This window comes from Papaver somniferum, chromosome 4, assembly GCF_003573695.1.
Source record: "Papaver somniferum cultivar HN1 chromosome 4, ASM357369v1, whole genome shotgun sequence".
In the NCBI taxonomy this organism is placed as follows: domain Eukaryota; kingdom Viridiplantae; phylum Streptophyta; class Magnoliopsida; order Ranunculales; family Papaveraceae; genus Papaver; species Papaver somniferum.
The window spans coordinates 107,053,729-107,070,689 of NC_039361.1; the positions used below are offsets into that span (position 1 = coordinate 107,053,729).

At 35.7% G+C, this 16,961-nt stretch overlaps 1 protein-coding gene across 1 annotated transcript; it reads left to right on the forward strand.

Moving 5' to 3' along the window:
* The first annotated feature begins 13,546 nt into the window (after positions 1–13,546).
* LOC113276275 lies at positions 13,547–16,289 on the forward strand. Its single transcript, XM_026525852.1, has 2 exons — positions 13,547–14,444; positions 15,447–16,289. Exons 1-2 carry the CDS (start codon positions 13,680–13,682, stop codon positions 16,110–16,112), a joined length of 1,431 nt encoding a protein of 476 aa, XP_026381637.1. The 5' UTR covers positions 13,547–13,679; the 3' UTR covers positions 16,113–16,289.
* The last annotated feature ends 672 nt before the right edge of the window (positions 16,290–16,961 follow it).

Sequence of the window (16,961 nt, forward strand, 5' to 3'; positions counted from 1 at the left end):
TTCATCCAGCTCAAAAGCATTATCACTTTCCTAATTATTCAATTAATTATTAACCTAGATGGACACTGGATAGCCTAGCCGGACTTGGCAAGCAAATTCCACAATCCTTCCGATTACCCTTGATCAACAAAGTTCGAAAACTTCGGTTTAAGGAATACATGGTTATATAATCTAAACTCTCATTTCAACCATTGAGACATTCTCAGAGGACGCTATGTAGCCGTTATTCACAGACCGATTCACGTCAGAGCAATTCTCAAATAGTGATTGAAACTTTTCATGACTTTCGTCACTAGGTGAAGATAAACCTGATCAAAGTGAAACGCTTTACCAACACATGATTTCGAGTAAAAGATAAGCAATAAATACTCAGCTCGAAATATCAAGTGTGCATGATCTAGTCTATATAGATACGACTTTTGTCTCATAAGAAGTAGGAGATAGTATAGATAGACTTTTGAGTGATAGATAAGTTCAAGTCTTCACATACCTTTTTGTTGATGAATCTCCACTGTTCCTTGTGTAGATCTTCGTCGTTGTCGTTGAATCGCCATGAAGTCCTTGAACTCAACTACACTTTTCCTATCCTAGTCCGAGACTTAGCTAATAGGCTAGAAATCAAGACTTATAGTTTTGATCACTAACATTGACAAACATGCTTGATATAACAACGCATGTGAGGTTGACCGAGCTATGCTCTAATAGTAGGCTAGAGTCTGAAGTGGCTTAATATAATGTAGTGTTCAAATCTGGACTAGGTCCCACGGTTTTTCTGCATTTGAGGTTCCTCGTTAACAAAACTTCTGGTGTCTGCGTTATTTATTTTCCGCATTATATTTGTTTATATAATTGAAATATCACAGGTTGTGCGTAGTTCAATCAATTGGTAAATCCAACCTTTGGTTGTTCATTGCAATTGATTGACACTTGAACATTGGTGTTTGGTACCGTTCAAGTTGTTTCTCATAATAATCATGCTCACAAATTCCATGTATTCGATTTGCTGATAACATTGAGAAACAGAGATATAAATCTTGGATATATTTTCCTTGATTGAGTCTGACTGTCTTTTTGATTCACTTAGAATTTTATTGGAGTTAGTCCATACAGATTGTCGAAACGAAATATTGGGTGTTGTTGTTGTACCCTCGATTTTTCACAACTAGCCATAACTTTATATCTTATTTTCCAAATCTTCAGAGTAATAATCGAATCCGTAAATCCTAATTTTGATCTTCTCAGATTCAAACCCTAAGTGTTCTTCATCATGATTCACATCTACAACATCCCCTTCATCATCTACACATCATCATCAAATGATTCTCTCAAATCAAAGTCTCACTCGAACCACCCACATCGAACGGAAGCAAAATAGCAGAGGAACTGAAGAGAAAAAAGAATGAGAAGAAAGAAGAAGAAAAGAGAATAAATGAATGTCTCTTTGATAAATATATATAAGGGAAAATATCTTTATTAAAGCACCCAACTATAGGATAAGGGAAGTCGAATCGGTTACCTGCAAAAAGACTATTTTTCCCTTCTCACTATTATGATGATTTCTTCTTCGCCCGGTATCCGAATGACACGCTCGAGTATCCCATTTCACATAACTTTTGGAGATGTATCCAATGGTACTAATTTCGTATCTATATCGTTTTTTATTTTTAAAAAACAAGGTTATATTAAATAAAAAAGCTATACAAAATTACAGCCTCAGAATAAGTCTTAAACATACATTACATGTTTATGACAATACTCCAGTTAAATAAGACATAGCCTACAAGAATGTATTTAAAAACAGTTGTCTCTGATAACCACAGCACAATTAACTATTTAATAACAATACAAAGACCTTCCACATCCTTAGCTCTCCCTCCATGAACTCTTGAATTCCTCTCCTTTCACAAATGTCAAATTACTGCATATATTACTTTCCACCAAATATCCTTTTTCCCTGCCTTGCAAATTATTAAGCCATGCTTCAAACTGATTCAATAATGAACCTGGAGCAACCCATGCAAAATTAAAACCCTCTAAAAATATAAACCACACCTTATATGAAAAATCACATTGCAACAACATATGATTTGCAGTCTCCAACTCATTTCCATAAAACAAACAATTCTCACTTTCAACCTCAATTATCTTGTGAGTAAGCATAAAACCAGTAGAAAAATAATGATGAAAATAAGCCCATAACATAAAGCTTACCTTTGATGGAACATTCTTCTTTCATAAAAAATTATTAAAGTCCCCAACTGGTTCTTCTTGCAGTTGCACTTCATAATGCTTATTGACATTAAATCCTCCAAATAAATCCATTGTGTCTTCATCTTCATTCAATCCATGCACCGGCCCCAATTCATTGCACGACATATCCCACTCCCACTGTTCAACTGAAGACTCCTTCTTCAGCTACAAAATATTATTCCATTATGTATCATGTCAGCCACAGAAGACAGCTTTGTGTTGCACGCCTTGTAGATTGCAGGAAATCTATCTTTAAGTATATACCTTGTAGTCCAATTATCCCACTAGAATCTTAATGATTTACCATTATTCAATTTAAAGTATAGATGCTCCTGCAAAAAAGATGAAGATCGAATTAAGAATATTCTTCCACACACTCCTACCCATTGGATTGAAATAATCACTTGGAATTAGAACCTCAAGATTATTGTTGATTTTTTGTTACACAATTCTTCTCCACAATGCCATTTTCTCCCTAGTGTACCTCCATATCTGTTAGAGCAGTGCTTGGTCGAACTCGCAAGTGTTGCTATCTCAAGCTTGTTTGTTAAGTTTAGGTGATCAAAACTATAATTATTGATTTCTAGTCTACTTATATTAGGATAGAATATGTAGTTGAGCTTTAGACTTCACGGCGTTTATCGATTGAAGACGAAGATCTACTGAGGAAAGCTTGAAGGAAATTCATCAACAAAAGGTATGTGGAGATTAAAACTTATCTATCACTCTATTCTATTCTATTTTATCTCCTATTGAGACTAAGTCATATAACTATATATGCTTTTATATTATACACATTTGATATTTTGAGATGAGTTTAACTCGCTTGTATCTTTCTCGAAATATGTGTTGGAAAGCTTTTTTCTTTAGGTACCTTCATCATTATTCATGAAGAGTTTAGTTGGAAACAATTTATTTGTTGGAAACTAAATAATGAGTCCAAATATGATCATGTGAAATTGCCTTGAAACATCTTACATGAATTGGGTGAGACAGTCATTTGATGTAGACTCAGAATATTTTGTATTGATCATTCGATCACTTGAAAATTACTTAAAATCTAATAGTTTGTGTGAGACAGATATTGTCGTCTTTTAAGGATGTTTCAATGATTAAAATGGGAGTTTAGAATAATTAACATAATGTCTGGATATAACACAGTATGCATACTAGTATGCGAACTATTGTAGAATGATTCAAGTCGGGGAACCAATTTTACGTACCAGTATGCGAGCGGTTTTAACAATGAAAGTCCTGGAACTAAGTTTGCATACCCGTTTGCGAACTGTTTTACCTGAGTTACGTCCGGAACGACAGTATGCGCACCCGTTTTCTAACTGTCGGACATGAACAAAGTCCGGAACTTAAGTTTGCGTACCCGTTTGAAAATCGAGTTGGTTTAAGTTCTAAAATCGGCTAAGTATGATTTCATATTCATGAAAAATAAATTTATATATTAAGGAATGCAATCTTTGCAAGCCGTGTCTAAATCTTCTATGAGAATATAAACAATTGAATAACTCTATGAGTAACACAATTAGATTCATTTGGTTATCATTTGATCTAGAAGTGTTAAGATGAATGTGGTTAATATAAAAGTGTTCATATGGCTAACTTCGGTTAACTATTGTTGATCCAACTCAATATACACGTTTAGGTACGGTTACCCATATATAAATAAAAGTATAATTCATTTATGTGTAACAAGCTAAATCCATCTAACGGTGGGAGACATTTCTTTGGTTTTAAGCAAACTCAGCTTGAATCTTAAATCAGGATTTCATCTAACAGTGAATATTGATTGCTTTATTTTAAAGCTATCAAACACTGATTTGAAGACTATATAAGGGAGAACTCTATCAACTGGAAAACCTAATCCCCACACCTCATGTGTGATACTAGTTGCGACTAGAGTCAATTATCTTTTAACCTAGGTTTTTCCTAAAACCATTATAGGTTAACAACTTAAAAACTTCATTGGGATTATGAAGCCAGACCCAACTATTTTCTCTGTAGTTGCGTGTTCTGATCTTACTTGTTCTATCGTATTGAGTACAATCTTCTATAAGGTTTGCTCGAGGTTTATCTCCGATAGGTAAGATATAAAAAGTAATCACAAAGCTCTTCGTCTTGTTCTTTGTGATTCCACAATAACTTGTTCTAGTACCATATAGTTAAGTTATTGTGAGGTAATTGATATTTTTAGGATTTTTATTGGGAATATAAGATCGTATTATCAATTGGTTCCTGTTCATCTTGATTTATCAAAAGACGAAACAAAAACATCGTAGGTATTTCTGTGGGAGATAGATTTATCTATCAGAATAGACTTTTCTGTGGGAGACAAATTTGTTTATAAAGTCTTTTGGGTTGTTGCAAGTATTAATTAGTTGTGGGTGAGATCAACTAAGGGAATTAAGTGTGTATAGTCATGCTGGGATTCAGAGGCATAAGGAAAGTGATTGTACCTTAATCGGTGTGAGACTTGGTTAGGGCTCAACTACATTCTAGTCCGAAGTTATCTTGTAGTTGTCTAGATTCTGTAGCGGCTTAATACAGTGTGGTGTTCAAATCTGGACTAGGTCCCGGGATTTTTCTGCATTTGCGGTTTCCTTGTTAACAAAACTTCGGGTGTCTGTGTTATTTCTTTTCCGCATTATATTTGTTTATATAATTGAAATACCACAAGTTGTGCGCAGTTCAAACAATTGGTAAATCCGACCTTTGGTTGTTGATTGAAATTGATTGACACTTGAACATTGGTCTTTGATATCGTTCAAGTTGTTTCTCATAATAATCAGGCTTACGGATTCCTATCTGTTTGATTTGCTGATTGCATTGAGAAACAAAGATATAACTCTGGGATATATTTTTGTTGATTGAGTCTGACTGTCTAGTTGATTCTCTTGGAATTATACTGGAGTTAGTCCATACATATTGCCAAAAAAATATTTGGTGTGGTTGTTGTACCCTCCGCTTTTTCTATTGGTATCAGAGCAGGCAAATACGTTAAAGACCCCATAAGTATGTGTTTGTAGAAATCATATTCTGTGGATAGGCATTTATCTCAAATTTACGCACATAGAAATGACTTCAAAAGATTTTGATTTTACCAAGTATCTTGGGCTTACCTCAAAGGATAACTCCTTAATGTATTCTTCCGAATCCCGAGGTAGAAATTTCGTGATATCAGACTCTGATAACATTCCCTCTAATGTGACAGTTGACACTATCTAAGAATCTGAGATGAAGCTCACCAGAACCTTAAAAAGAGCTGCTGAGATTTTTGATGTTCAAGTGTCTAAAGTTAGTTCTCTTGAAAATAAAATTGCTCAGTTTACTGATGAACTTGAGAAGTCCCTTGATAGGGAACCTGAACTCTATAGCATTATTGAGTACTTTTCTAACAATATCGAAAATCTTGTTCAAGAAACTATTCTACAGCGCGAAAAGATTAGTATGCTTGAAGATACTGTTACTCTAAACCAATTCCCTGGACGTACAAAGAATACTATTGGCATAATCAAGGATAAGTTGAGCCATTTTTCTTTTGTTAAGTTTAGCTTTATCAAAAAGGAGGTCAATTTCCTGGCTCACTCCTTAGCAGTTTATGCTGTTCAAAACCATCTGTCTAATCAGTGGTTTCTGTATCCTCCTTCGTGTATCACTTGTCTAATGAGTTTTCCTCTACTTTGTAGTTTCTTATTCTTTTTGTTGGCTTTCTACATTTTTTTTTACCTTCAAGAAATATATATATATATATATATATATACATACATATTTCTTATACCAACGACAATCGATTAAAAAACATAATTTTAAAAAAATATGTCACTTTAAAAATTTAAAAATAAATATGTCATTTATTTAGGGACGAAGGGAATAACAAACTGAGGGGAGTTTACCAATTCGACAAACACTAAACCCAGTGATTCTTAACTTTGTAGTCAGTTTTCCACCACCCATTGCCACCCACTACAAAACAGTCGACATGATCCGATCTGCTCCGATCGACACAACCATTCCATCCAAACAATAATGAGTGAGTAGTTGATCTGATCTTGCTGGAAATTTCTTCACCATCTCCATCTTCGTTGTCACTCCCACGTTACTAGTGCAGAAGCAAGGTTTGAAAAACAGGCCAGGGCTCAGGTCGCGGCCACTGAGATGACCGTTATAACATGTTTTGACGGTGTGAACACGTTTCTGGCAAAAAATGCGTTACTTACGAAAAATGCGTTTTTTTATATGTTATTCTAAAATAACGGGCGTTATAACGGTTAAATAGAAAACAAAAAAGAATTATGGTTTGAAATTCCTATCTGACGGTTACAATGTGCATGAAAACAGTTATAACGGGTCTAATAACGTTGTTATAACGTTTTCTATATATTTTTTTTATTTTTAAAATATTAATTGTAATATTTTAATTTTTAATTTAAAATATAAAGAAAATATTTTGATATTCCTTTTTCTTAAGAAACAGTTATAACTGACGTGAAAACCGGAAAAATGGTCTAAAAAACTTGTGTTAAAATGTTATTTAGAAGGAAAAAACGTAAAATTTAATTTTAGAAAAACAGTTACAACATGCGTGAAAACGATTATAACGATTCTAAATAACACCGTTATTTTCTATTTATCGGTAATATATAAATATGGGTGTTGGCGATTCTCACGGACACGCTACATAGGCGTGACCGTTTTAACAGCCGTTTTTTTCCCGAAGATTACGGTCGTTTTTCAAACCTTGTGCAGAAGATGTTCACCAGGTGGCCCATTAAACATAGAAAAATGAAAAAAAAAACGGGCCTTCCTACTTGTCCAACTGGTACTTTACATCACCTTTCCCTCTTCGTCATCCCAATCTTTTCCAGCCACCATTTGTTTTTTGATCGGCAAAGAAGAAATATGTTGATCAAAAAAGGAGAGGGTATAAAAGGATTATACCACCCTAAGTACAAGAGAAAAGAAAAGGAACAAAAAGAAGCATAAAAAGTAATAGGCTACCACTTCAGCAGAGTCGACATTCTCAAAATCCTTTAGAGCCAAAGACCATGAAAACAGATTATAAATTTCCTTCTTGATTACAGCCCTAGCATTGCTCCCTTTGTCAGAGAATTCTCTAGCATTCCTCTCTTTCCAGATACTCCACATAATCGCAGCAGGTATTAAGTTCCACACTGCATTCACAACATTGTTACTCTACAATAAGCCCCAAGCATGAAGCATAGACACAATATCAGCAGGCATGGAGAAAAACCAGTTTAGATGTCTCATAAAGTCACTCCAGATTTGTCTAGCAAAACTGCAATGTAGCAGAAGATGAGAACTAGATTCAGTCTCATTACAGAAAAGAAAGTCTATAGGCACATCAATATTTCTTTTTCTGAGTAAATCCCTGGTAGGAAGTCTGTTGTAAGCAAGCATCCAAAGAAAGAACCCTATTTTTGGAGGACATTTCAGCTTCCAAATGAAATGGAAAATTGGACCTGATGACAGAGAAGTGTCTTGTTCTGTCAGAATTTCATAAACAGAACTGACTGAAAAGTTGTGATTCTTTGTAAGGGACCATTGCAGCTCATCGTCTTGATTATAGTTGAATCTAACATTATGCAAATTAGCATTATTTAAAAGCCTCAACTCCACTCTAACAACATCACTTAGTCTCTTGGGAATGTGCAGATTCCAAACCACTTCATTATCAACCAAAGAACCCACCTCAGGCACTGTTATATTCTTTGCTCTATAAATACCATACAAGTTTGGATAACAAATTTTAATTGGATTTTGATAAAGCCAATTATCATCCCAAAACCTACACATAATGTCATTGTTAACCTTGATTTTAATATGCTTCAAGAAAGTAGGATGAAACTTCATTATTGCTCTCCAAACTGACTTCCCATTAGTGCAAGTAGGTACTTTAGAGGCCTAAACTACCTCTCCAGAAGCTATTTTTCTTCAACAATCTGTCTCCGTAAGGCTTTATCTTCTACAACATACCTCCAAGACCATTTTGTGATAAGAACATGATTAACCTGCTTAAGATTTTTAATACCCAATCCACCAGCCTTTTTCTTCCTTGATAGAGCTAACCATAGGGGTGAGCATTTGGCCCGTAATCCGCGGATTTAACCGGGACCAACCGTACATTTGCGGATGGATGCCCGAACCATTCGTTAATTGGGTTGGATGTAGATGGTATTTTTGAAATACAACGGACAACAGATCGGGCCCGGATGCAACCTTGAAAATTCGTTGGACATCTATATCCATCAAATTAAGGGAATTTCTATAGTTCTAGAAAATACTATGTGTTGATACATGAAAAAATATCCCCTTAGTAAATTGGGAGTGCCTCTAAGAATGAAGGTGAGCCCGAGTTTAAGTATGGGGACTTGGGGACTAAGCCCAAGTCCAAACAGGAGATACCCATGAAGGATGGGAGGATAAAGAAGGAATTAACGAGGAAGGAAGGGGTTATGACTAAAGAATGGCATTAAAAGTAATTAAGAGGTATTAGGACATGTGTCATAAGGTAGTAAAAGAGGGGCTTTTAGGAAAGTCTATAAAAGAAAGGACAAGGTACAATGGAAAGAAAACTCTCTCTCTTACTATTATTGGTATTGTGGGGTCATGTGTAGTATCTAGGACGGGTAGAACCTTAACCGAAATTTGGGTATTAACACTATGAAACACTTAGAAATTTTTAAGATGTTTGCTTGGGGTGTTGGACATGACATATTTATATTTGTATACATATGTAGGATATGTAGGTTTTATAAGGAGTCATTTGTGTCAGCTTATTTTCTTTCCTATAAATTTTAACTAAAACAAATCCATTGGATTATCCGCATCCAATCCGTCCATCCGTGCATCCAATAGATGCAAATCCGTAGTGCAATGGATTGGATGCGTATGAGGCAAAAACCGGTCCATACCGGCCCATGATCACCCCGCCTATCCTAAACACTTGACCAAATGCAATTTCCTCCTACCCTTATTGTCATGCTAGAGAAAATCCTTCATAATATTCTCAATCTTCTTAGCAACAGAGTTTTGCATTACAAATAAAGACATATAATACACAGGAAGACTTGCTAAAACAATATTAATAAGTGTTATCTTACCAGCTCTAGAAAGAAGAGGTTTTTTCCAACCTGCAAGCTTGAGAATAAATTTCTCAATGATCTTATCCCATTTAGCAACTTCACCACATCTATCTCCTAAAGGTAAACCAAAATAAGTAGTGGGAAGATAACCACTACTTATCTCTGGCATTACATACAAAAAGTTTCTCAAAAGTCAACCACTTATGAACCATCCATGGCGGACCCAGAAACAATATCAATTCATCAAACACTACTCCTCAAAGAAATCATTGTTGATTACACTTCAGAACTATGTACCCATTCATCAGAAACAAATAAAATCACAGTTCTTTTCGACGAACGATGTTAGGGTGCTTGACCAAACAACAGTTAGAATCCTAGAAAGAAGACAAGAACCCTAGATAGAACCCTTTTGTTTTGGGGTTAGCAACCTCTACTTCAAAGATTAAGAGAAGAAAAACAGTTAAACTGAATTTGTATTGATTAAACTTGTGTTGTAAAGCAAAATTAAAGAAAGTATTTATAGTTCTACTTTGCTTGATAAACACGTAATAATAACTGAATTAAAGGAAGCTATCTTAAACTAATAAACATTAACTAAATATGATAGTTCTAATTTAAGTAAACCACTGAGAGAGTTGGTGTCGCAGCATCCCTCCCTGGTTGAAAAATTGCTTGTCCTCAAGCATTGAGTTCTGGAAAACGCAAGATTAACTCATCTGCATCCTCCCATGTTGCTTCTTCAGTAGTGTGATCTTTCCACTTAATTAACCATTTGGTGCCATCTTGAGTCCCTTTTTTTTACATGCGTCTATCCAAAATATCCCCAGGTTCCCATTTATCATAGTCAATAATATTGGGTAAAATTGTCTTGAAAAAAGGTATAAGTTCCATTCAACGAAACAAAGTAGAAGAGTTTTCTCTTACTGGGAACGATTCAATGATAGGTCTGGACCGAGCTGCTATATCTCCTTTTTCTTTCTTGTTGATCTAAGTCTTCATTCAGTAAACTCATAAGAGAAGAAAAACTTCAATACAGACAAAACAAAAGCAAGATTCACGAGAATGACCTGTCATCTTAGAAGGGATGAAAACTTGGGACTAAGACTCTTTTAGTCTATTTTATAGCACGATTGTTAAGAACCCTTTCTTTTAGTCCAGTATCACCATCCCTTTCAAGGGCATCCACTTCAGTTGAGGAACCTGCTAATCCAGACCGAAGCCTAGGAACGTAACAACAGAAGAACCAAGTTTAAGTTTCAACTGAGAAACATGAAAAACTGGATGAATCCTACTTGCGGCAGGCAGTTGTAGCTTATACGCAACTTCTCCTATCTTTCCAATAATACGGAATGGTCCATAGAATTTTGGAGAAAGCTTTGAGAAAGATTGATTGGATACAGTTGATTGTCCATAAGGATGGAGACGCAGATATACCCAGTGATTAATAACAAGCTTCTTTCAGTTCGATGCTTATCAACAAAAGTCTTCATTAGAGTTTGCGCAGCTTGAAGATGAAATTTTAAGAGTTTCAAAACACGATCTCTAGCTCGTAAATTGAGATCAACATTATGAACAGCTATGGAACCAGGTAGATAACTTGAAATGGTTGGAGGAGGTCGACTATATAATGCTTCATATGGTGTCATATTGATGGATGAATAATGACTGGTGTTGTACCACCACCCAGCCCACGACAACCACTTAGACCACTCAAGTGGTTTAATAATAGCAAAGCAACGAAGATAACATTCAAGAGTTTTATTTGTTACCTCAGTCTGGCCATCTGATTGTGGGTGATAGGCTGAACTTCTAGCGTGACCCGTTGGTGGGAAACTAGATAATTGCGGTTTATCTTTGTTTTCGATTGATTTGATTGACTAACGGTGGTTGAAATCTGATTGCACCTAGTTTGTTTATTTTTGAGAATCTTCTCTTCTGATATAAGATTCACTCAAACTAATTCAGAGTTTTGACAGGGATCTTTAGACTGTTGTTAGTTCTAAAGACGATATTGTGATAATCCATTGTTAACAGACTCCATTCTGTGCGTGATTGATCACAAGAGATTCAAGTGATTGTGTGCAGGTTTTTATTGAAGATTTAAGAAGATTTGAAGACAAATAAGATATTGAAGATATGACTTGGGTTTTATAATCTTTGGTGTGCACAATACTTGTTTCGGTAAAAGAGGATCCAATTAATAATCGGTTTATCCTTGTGGTAGATTGGATTGATTAATTGAGTAGATCGGCATCAACACGGTTCTTCGGATTAAAGGTGTTGTTGGATTAATCTTAACGATTACCTTTGGGTGATTGAACATAAGATATATCTAGACCCGACGAAGGAGTTTATGTTAAGATAAACGGAAGAGCCTTTGTCCGACTCATATCACTTAGTTGAATAGAGTTGATACCAAACAAATTTCTTGTTCCTTTAATGTTTGGAATACGAACCAAAGGGATTGTTCAAAGTACTTATTCACAAGTCGGAGGCGTGGGAATACAGACGGAACTAAGTGAACTATAGGGTTAGTTACTTGGTCTCAACTATACGAAGTTAGGTGTAATTTTGTGTAGCGGCTTAATCCCGAGAGTATTCAATTCTGGACTAGGTCCCGGGGGTTTTCTGCATTTGCGGTTTCCTCGTTAACAAAATCTTTGCTGTGTCATTTACTTTTATATTCCGCATTATAATTGTTTTATTATAATTAAAGTAAATCACACAAATATTAATTCCTATTTACTTGATAAGCAATCCTATTGTGTTTGGCTAAGTCCGAACATTTGTATCAAGTAAACATACTTCGTTGTTGTATTGTCTCGATATCGTATCCATAGACGATCACACGAAGTGTGAACGGATTAGTTGTATTGTCTCGACTCAGTCCATAGACTATCACTTTCAGAGAAAGGACTTATAGGTAGGAAAAGTTTTAGCTTGAGGTATATTTGGGTACCCTCGCCTTTTCAGCGAGTTAAACCCAGGTCGAAATATCAAATGTGTATAATCGGTTTGTCTCAAATAGGAGATAAAGTAAATATACTTCTCATTGATAGATGAGTTCAAGTCTCCACATACCTTTTGTTGCTGAAGTTCCACAAGCTCTCCTTAGTAGTTCTTCGTCTTCAATCGATGAACACCTTGAAGCTAAAGCTCGACTACACTTTCTATCCTAATCCGAGACTTAGCTATAAGTAGACTAGAAATCAAGACTTATAGTTTTGGCAACTTAACTTGACAAACAAGCTTGAGATACCAATGCTTGCGAGTTCGACCGAGCAGAGCTCTAACATTTACAAAGTCGGCAAAAAATTATATCTCAGTAAAGTAACCCCTAAATTGCATTCACCTTGGGTATTTGTTAGATCAACTACCTTATGCTTATCATCTATAATGGTTCCCTGTTTTGAAATCGGAGATGTAGCATCAGGAACCGTCTATTAGTCCATATCATTATTTTATCCCAATTCCAACCTCCTAATAGTGATTATCTTTAATAATCCTAAGTCCCCCACATATAGTCCATACCTACGATATAACCGATTTTTTCTTCTATAAAAGAGGATGATGTTTGGGAAAATATTCATTTGACATATCTCGTTAAAATCCATGAAAAGAAAATAAAATCGCTTAAGGGCATTTCCAATACTTTAGGTCAAGGTCATCCTATATGGAGGTCTTATAAACACTTTCTTTTAGTGAGTCATTGCTATAAGATAAAAACAAAACTGATAAAATTTTACCTAAAATTTATCTCCAATCTCTAGGATCATATCTAACAAACTTTGTTTAAATTTAAAAACAAATAATGATGTAGACTTAAGACCCAAAATCGTAGAGCACGTCTAACCTAGACTCTCTCCTTTACCCCATTTAGTCATGTCATCGTTTTTTATGACCTTCACAATTACACCAGAGATGAAACTTTAGCGAAAAATGTATTAAATCTTAGGTGTCAATGTGTCGTATAATTTTAAGACCCTGATCCCTTATTGGAGATGCTTACCGTGTGTGAAGTGTGAACGACAAAAAAGATTATACCACATTGATGGGTGTTTACAAAGTCGGCCCAGTAAAGTAACCCCAGTGATTCTTAACTTTGTAGTCAGTTTTCCACCACCCACTACAAAACAGTCGACATGATCCGATCCGATCGACACAACCAGAGACTTCTGTCCAAATAATAATGAGTGAGTAGTTGATCTAATCTTGCTGGAATTTTCTTCACCATCTCCATCTTCGTTGTCACTCCCACATTTTAGATGCAGAGGACGTGTTCACCACGTGGCCCCATTAGATATAGAGAAAATGAAAATCAAACTTCCTACTTCTTCAACTACTACTTTATACCACCTTTCTCTCATCATCATCACCATCTTTTCCAGCCACCATTACATACAAAAAGTTCCTCCAAAGTCAACCACTTCTGAACCATCCATGGCGGACCCCGAAACAATATCAATTCATCAAACTGTAACACTCCAAGAAATCACTGTTGATTACACTCCAGAACTATGTACCCATTCATCAGAAACAAATGAAATCACAGTTCTTTTCGACGAAAGAGGTGGATCAAGGTGGAGAACAAAAAATCGTTACCAGTATGGAACTTTTGGAGCTAACATCAAGTGTCCTGATGGTAATACAAATGGTTTGAATTTTAATCTTTATTTGTCTTCATTAGAAGGTGATAAATCACAAGATGCGATTCATTTTGAGTTTTTAGGGAATAATAAGGGGATTGTACAGACTAATTATATGACTGCTGGTACTGCGAATGGTAGCGAACAGATTAATGATTTGGGATTTGATTGTAGTGATGGGTTTCATGATTATGAGATTAAATGGGAGAAGGAGTTTATTGAATGGTCAATTGATGGGAAATGTATTAGGAGGGTTGATAGAGAAGATGGGGTTGAGTTTCCTGAGAAGGCAATGTTTTTGTATGCGTCGGTTTGGGATGCTAGTGCTATTGCTGAAGGGGAATGGTCCGGGATCTATGAAGGGGGTGATGCACCTTATGCTTGTGTCTATAAGGATGTTCGTGTTCCCCTGTTGACTTCCGTGGATGTGGTAAGTTGATTTTTGATTCTAAGATTTTGGTAAACCTTTTTGATTGTTGGTTCTTATATTCAGTTGAGAACATTCTTACTTTATTTGATGCAGTTGTAGTGAATTGGGGTTCTCGTTTTGAATTAAAATGTGTTAGTAGTATAGTTGATTGAGTAACCAGAATGCTATTTGAGTTAGCAAAAGAGAAAGATCAAAAAGTATCATATCTGTTAAATGTGGTTTTCTGCGCTACATGTTTAGGATCTGATAAGTCGTACTGCATCACGTCGTCCTTGTGGCCTCTCTTTGTTTTGAGTCCGCTGTTTTGAGTGCACAGTTTGATTTATGTTATTAGGTTCTCACTGTTTTGATTGATAAACTGATAGAGAATGAGACTGGATACTTCACGCATAGTCGCAGAACAGATATGAACTTCAAAACTATAAACTGTTATATGCATTTCAACTATAGTTGGAGAATGAACTAGATTGTTTGTTTTGTATGTTGTTTATGCTTCCCACCGAGGGGCAAATTTCTGTTCAATTTGTTCATTTTGGAAAGTTCTCATTCTCATTGAGAATTATTCTTTCTACAAGTTCCAGAGTTATGCTGTTCGGATATAGAAGGTTAGTATTCTGCTATGCTCTCTCTAGCATAGGAACAGTCTCAATGTTGGGATTGAGGATTAGAGTTGGTTGATTGAATACCTGCCGGAAGAATGTGTCAGGAAAAATGTTTTCTCAAAACTGCTACGGTTTGCAGCTGGTTACCTTGTTGTTGCTTGAAAGTTAGACATGTTATTCACATTGGGATTTGGTTGGCAGTTTTTTTGTAAACTAAATGGCATGCTTGAAGGACCCAATGGGGACTAGTTATCAAGGGAAGATATTAGATTAAGATTGTCTCCTACAGGACACTGTCTCGAAAATATTAACCTTTCCGGTACCTTTTTATAGCTTTTAGTATAATTCTATTTCTACATGGTCCCTTCCAACAATATTCTAAGTAACTTTTTCTTTGCAGGCGGACCGAGAATTTCATCCAGAACATCTTATTCATCAAACTCTGCTACTCAAAGAAATAGCTGTTGATTACACTCCAGAAGTATGTACGCACACACTAGACACAAATGAAATCACTGTTCTTTACGACGAAAGAGGTGGATCAAGATGGAGAACAAAGACTCGCTACCAATACGGCACATTTGGAGCTAATATTAAGTGTCCTGATGGCAATACAAACGGTTTGAATTTCAATCTTTATCTTTCTTCACTAGAAGGTGATAAAGCACAAGATGAAATTGATTTTGAATTCCTAGGTAATAATAAAGGAGTTGTACAGACGAATCATTATACTGATGGTACTGGGAATAAAGAGCAAATCCATGATCTAGGATTTGATTGTAGTGATGGGTTTCATGACTATGAGATTAAATGGTCCAAAGATTACATTGAATGGTCAGTTGATGGGAAGATTATTAGAAGAGATGATAACGAAGACAGTGCTGAGTTTCCTGGGAAAGCTATGTTTTTGTATGCTTCAATATGGGATGCTAGTGGTATTAACGAAGGAGGATGGACTGGTATTTACGAGGGATCTGATGCACCTTATACTTGTATGTATAAGGATGTCCGTGTTCCGCTGTTAACTGCGCTGCCGGAGGAGGATTCTGAGGATTTAGTGTGTTGATCTATTGATTACCTATTTTGTTTTGTATTTGTGGGCGTACCTGTTTGTTGTTGTATAATTAGAGTTGGTTGATTTTCCTTTCTTCTTCTTTTTTTTCATTAAGGATTCTCTATTTTTTTTTTCAATTTAATCAATTACTGGAATGAAGTGAAATAGTATGTGCTAATTTTATCTATCCATCAACATTGCAACTGGGAGTCTTTCTAATCGGCGACTCGGTGAGTGTATCGACTCAAGAGTCAAGACTGAAATCTAATATACCTAGTGTGGTTTGCAAGATTGATACGGAAAAGGCATTTGGCAACATGGATAGGCTAGACACAATGGTGTGCGACTCAATTTCAACTATCATGGATATTTACCAATGTATTCAGGGCAAGTAGGCTGAGCCAATAGACGGTAATCATATATGCTGAATTTGTGGAATTTGCTGCACGTGAGTTTGAACCCATCGATTTGAAACTACTTCCGTTTCGGGAAAAGTGAAAGTAACACTTTTTTGAAACAGAGGAAGTATAAAACAAAATAATTCCGACAACTGATCGGTAATCTTGGTGGAATTTAATAACATCCATAGGAATTTGTAAAATCCTCGAAGCAAGACAAGCAGGGGTTAAACACGCGAAACACACATAACAATAAACAACTTGTGTACCACTTCGTGCATTTTTCTTTTTAAAATACTCAGCGTATAGTGTAAAATGTTAGAATCTGCTATGTCGCATTTGCTGGTTGAAAATGATCGGCCAGGCCTCAACCAGTGTAAACAAGAGAGAAATTTCAACAATAATTGAAATTTCCCACGACTCCTAATACTACTTGTGCATTTTTTTTTCTTTAGAACAAATT